Here is a 3,026-nt window from a genome sequence, read left to right on the forward strand (position 1 = left end):
CCCCACAGCAGCCTCTGCAGGCCAAGGTGCCAGGGAGCACGACGGCACCAGTGGTGAATCTCCTTTAGGTGGGTGCCTACCCCGTGGGGTGGGGGTGGAGGGCAGCTCTGTCTTGTGTCAATCCCGGAAGGACTTCCTGTAGGTTGTTAAATGATTTTCAGGAGTACTCATTTCAAATATCATGTTCCATGGGGTTCATAGTGGTTTGCATGTTGGGTGGCAGAGCTGAGACCCTAACCTCCAGGATAGGTAGAGCAAGCCTGGGCTGGGGGGGCCCGGGGCCCACAGTCCCAGGTAAACCAGTGGGAAGAGGTCTACTGAAAAAATCTAAAGCAACAAAATATCACCCCCTCCCTGCTCCTAGCACCAGTACAGGGAGCTCCCAAGGAAGTGGTCGACCCGTCAAGCGGCCGGGCCACCCTGCTGGAGTCCATCCGCCAGGCCGGCGGCATCGGCAAGGCCAAGCTGCGCAGCGTCAAGGAGCGCAAGTTGGAGAAGAAGAAACAGAAGGAGCAGGAGCAAGGTCAGGGACCCACCCCAGGGAGGGCTCTGGGCGGAGGGCTCTTGCCCCTGCAGAACCCCAAGTCCAGCAGCAGCTGTGCCCCTACCCTATGAGGGGCCAGCACTCCGGCCAGCTTGCACCCACCTTCCTCAGCCCTTCTGCTTGGCTCCTTCCTACAGCTTCCCTCTGAGCTCACCGAGCTCCAACTATGACCAAAGTGGATCTTAGACTTGGCTAAGAGCTGCCGAGGAAACCGCCAGGGCCCTGAGATATTTTTAAGACAGAACTGAGGGCTAGCCCAGCCCACTTCCAGAAGCCTCCTGAGGCCACAGGTCTGCTGTGGATGCCAACCTGGCATGACAGAACAGCTGGGCATGTGGTGCCTGGCAGTCCACCACGTCTGGGGTGGGCAGCCCAGCCCTGCTGCCGGAGCCCTCGGGGCATCCTCATCCACGGTGGGACGCCACACTTGCTGGCACCCCCAGGGCAGTCTCAAGAATGCCACTCAGCACAGACGTCTTTCTAGTGCCCAGTACTGCACCCACAGGCGGCCCAGTGTGCTGAGAGCTTGTAGTGGGCATGGTGCCCGTGGAGTAGGCTGGGAGGACCCTGGGGCTGAAAGCAGTGACTGAGTTGGAGACCTGGTCCCGGACCGCCTGCCCCTGATGTGGCTTTTCTGTTGCAGTGAGAGCCACGAGCCAAGGCGGGGACCTGATGTCGGATCTCTTTAATAAGCTGGCCATGAGGCGCAAAGGTAGGTTCGGCCAGGCTGGCCCGCCTTGGGTATTTGCATCCCACACACATACCATCTCAGGTTTCTGGGGGCCTGGGTCAACTTCTAACTCAGCCTCTTCCCTCCCAGGCATCTCCGGGAAAGGCCCTGGGACCGGGGCCAGTGAGGGGCCAGGAGGAGCCTTTACCTGGATGTCAGACTCCATCCCACCTCTGCCTCCCCCACAGCAGCCACCAGGAGAGGAGGACGAGGATGACTGGGAATCCTAGGGGGCCTTGGCCAGTCCTTCCCCCAAACTCAGGCTGGGACTATTGCCCTGAGAAGAAAGCAGCAGCTGGGCCCCTCGCCTGCAGAATCTCTCAGCCCCTGCTGCCCCCACAGGGACAGGGATGGTGGGACCGTCCAGGTGTGCCTGGACCTGAGAGGCAGGCTTGAGGCCACAGGGTAGAGGTGGCGCAGCTTTCCCTGTGCCCCACTCCTGTGTCCTTAGGCTGTTCTCCACTGAAGAGACTTGCAGAAAGCAGCTGGGAAGTCAATAAAAAGTAATGCAAAGACTTGGGATAGAGCGGGTGCCTTTAATCATGGGCTACAGCATGCTGGATGCAGGCATGCCCCCGGGGAAGCTGACCTGCCGTGGGCCCCGGGCAGCAGGCACAGTGTTTGGTGAAACAAGGCCCCTCTGGGTCAGGGAGAAGTGCTGCTGGCAGGAGCAGCTGTCACAAGAGGGTGTGCTTTTCCACAGGAAACTGTCTCAGACATAGGGTCTCCAAAAGTAGGCATGCTGCGAGCCTCATGGCCCTAGGTAACTGCTGGTGTCGGCATGGGAGCCTTGGTGTTTGCTCAAGTGGCTGAGGGAGGACCTGGAGCCAGGCCAGGGAGGTGAGAATCCTGGAGGGCTATGCAAAGGTGAGGGAGCAGGCTGCAGGAGAGGGGCTGGACCAAGGGGGTAGTGGAGATGACAGGAAGCCCCTGGAGAGCAGCCCTCTGAGCACCAGGGGCCAGAAATGAGATGGTGTCAGGTTTGGGTGAGAGTGAAAGGTCTAGAGCGCTGAAGGGCAGAGGCTGGCCAGCCCAGGAACGCTCTGCAAAGGTGGATCCAGAGGATGCAGGCAGGACAGAGATCAGGGGTGGAGTCTACGCTGGGCTGTCTAGGAAGGCTCCTGGGTTAACCTGGTATTCTCCTACTGCCTTTCCTGTTTGCTTGATCCCATCAGCCACTGGTTCTTGGAGGGGCTGGTCTGGACTGACACCCTCCATGGGATTCCACCTTCTTCATAGGACCCCTGCAGACCAGGCCCGAGACCATACCATCTCCCGCGGGCAGTGTAGGAAGAACCTGGTAGCAGGCGGCCATGTAGCCACCCCTCAGCAGGGGCCCGACTTCTCCCGATGAAACTGAGGAGACACATAGGCAGTGAGGAGCCATGCTAGGGTGGGCATGGGGGTACAGGAGGGCGAAAGCAAGGCTGACCTTCCGCAAAGCAGCAAAGGCAGGACCAAAGGTGGCCTTGACCTGCACACGGTCTCGGATCCAGCCGGGCAGCTTTGCCAGAACAGCCGGGCGGGCGTAGCGCTGGTCCAGGAGCACTATGCTGGCGAAATCCCCCTGGTGCCTCACGGCCCTGCCTGGATGGAAGCAAGTCAGGATATGGCTAAACCTGCTCTGACTTAGAACAGCTCCACAGCCTCCCGCCCCTGCCCTCCGTCCTGACAGGCGGGCACCTGGCTCACCTATGGACTGGTTGACGGCCTTCATACACAGGGTCTCCACCACGGCCTTCCCCGGGGGCG

The 3,026-nt window shown here is 60.4% G+C and overlaps 2 protein-coding genes across 2 annotated transcripts in view; one reads left to right on the plus strand and one right to left on the minus strand.

Moving 5' to 3' along the window:
• The window catches only part of WASHC1 (WASH complex subunit 1), a 22,388-nt gene extending 20,599 nt beyond the window's left edge, over positions 1-1,789 (plus strand). Inside the window, exons 9-12 of the mRNA XM_006141581.3 lie at positions 5-68; positions 365-523; positions 1,188-1,256; positions 1,365-1,789. Of these exons, the coding sequence (XP_006141643.1) occupies positions 5-68; positions 365-523; positions 1,188-1,256; positions 1,365-1,504 (432 nt within the window). The 3' untranslated portion in view covers positions 1,505-1,789. The remainder of the gene's footprint in view (positions 1-4; positions 69-364; positions 524-1,187; positions 1,257-1,364) is intronic.
• A 77-nt stretch (positions 1,790-1,866) lies between these two features.
• The window catches only part of DDX11 (DEAD/H-box helicase 11), a 41,420-nt gene continuing 40,260 nt past the window's right edge, over positions 1,867-3,026 (minus strand). Inside the window, 3 exon segments of the mRNA XM_027776591.1 lie at positions 1,867-2,630; positions 2,707-2,861; positions 2,967-3,024. Of these exon segments, the coding sequence (XP_027632392.1) occupies positions 2,446-2,630; positions 2,707-2,861; positions 2,967-3,024 (398 nt within the window). The 3' untranslated portion in view covers positions 1,867-2,445.

The sequence above is a fragment of the Tupaia chinensis genome, unplaced genomic scaffold, assembly GCF_000334495.1.
Source record: "Tupaia chinensis unplaced genomic scaffold, TupChi_1.0 Scaffold000058_1, whole genome shotgun sequence".
Lineage (NCBI taxonomy): Eukaryota > Metazoa > Chordata > Mammalia > Scandentia > Tupaiidae > Tupaia > Tupaia belangeri.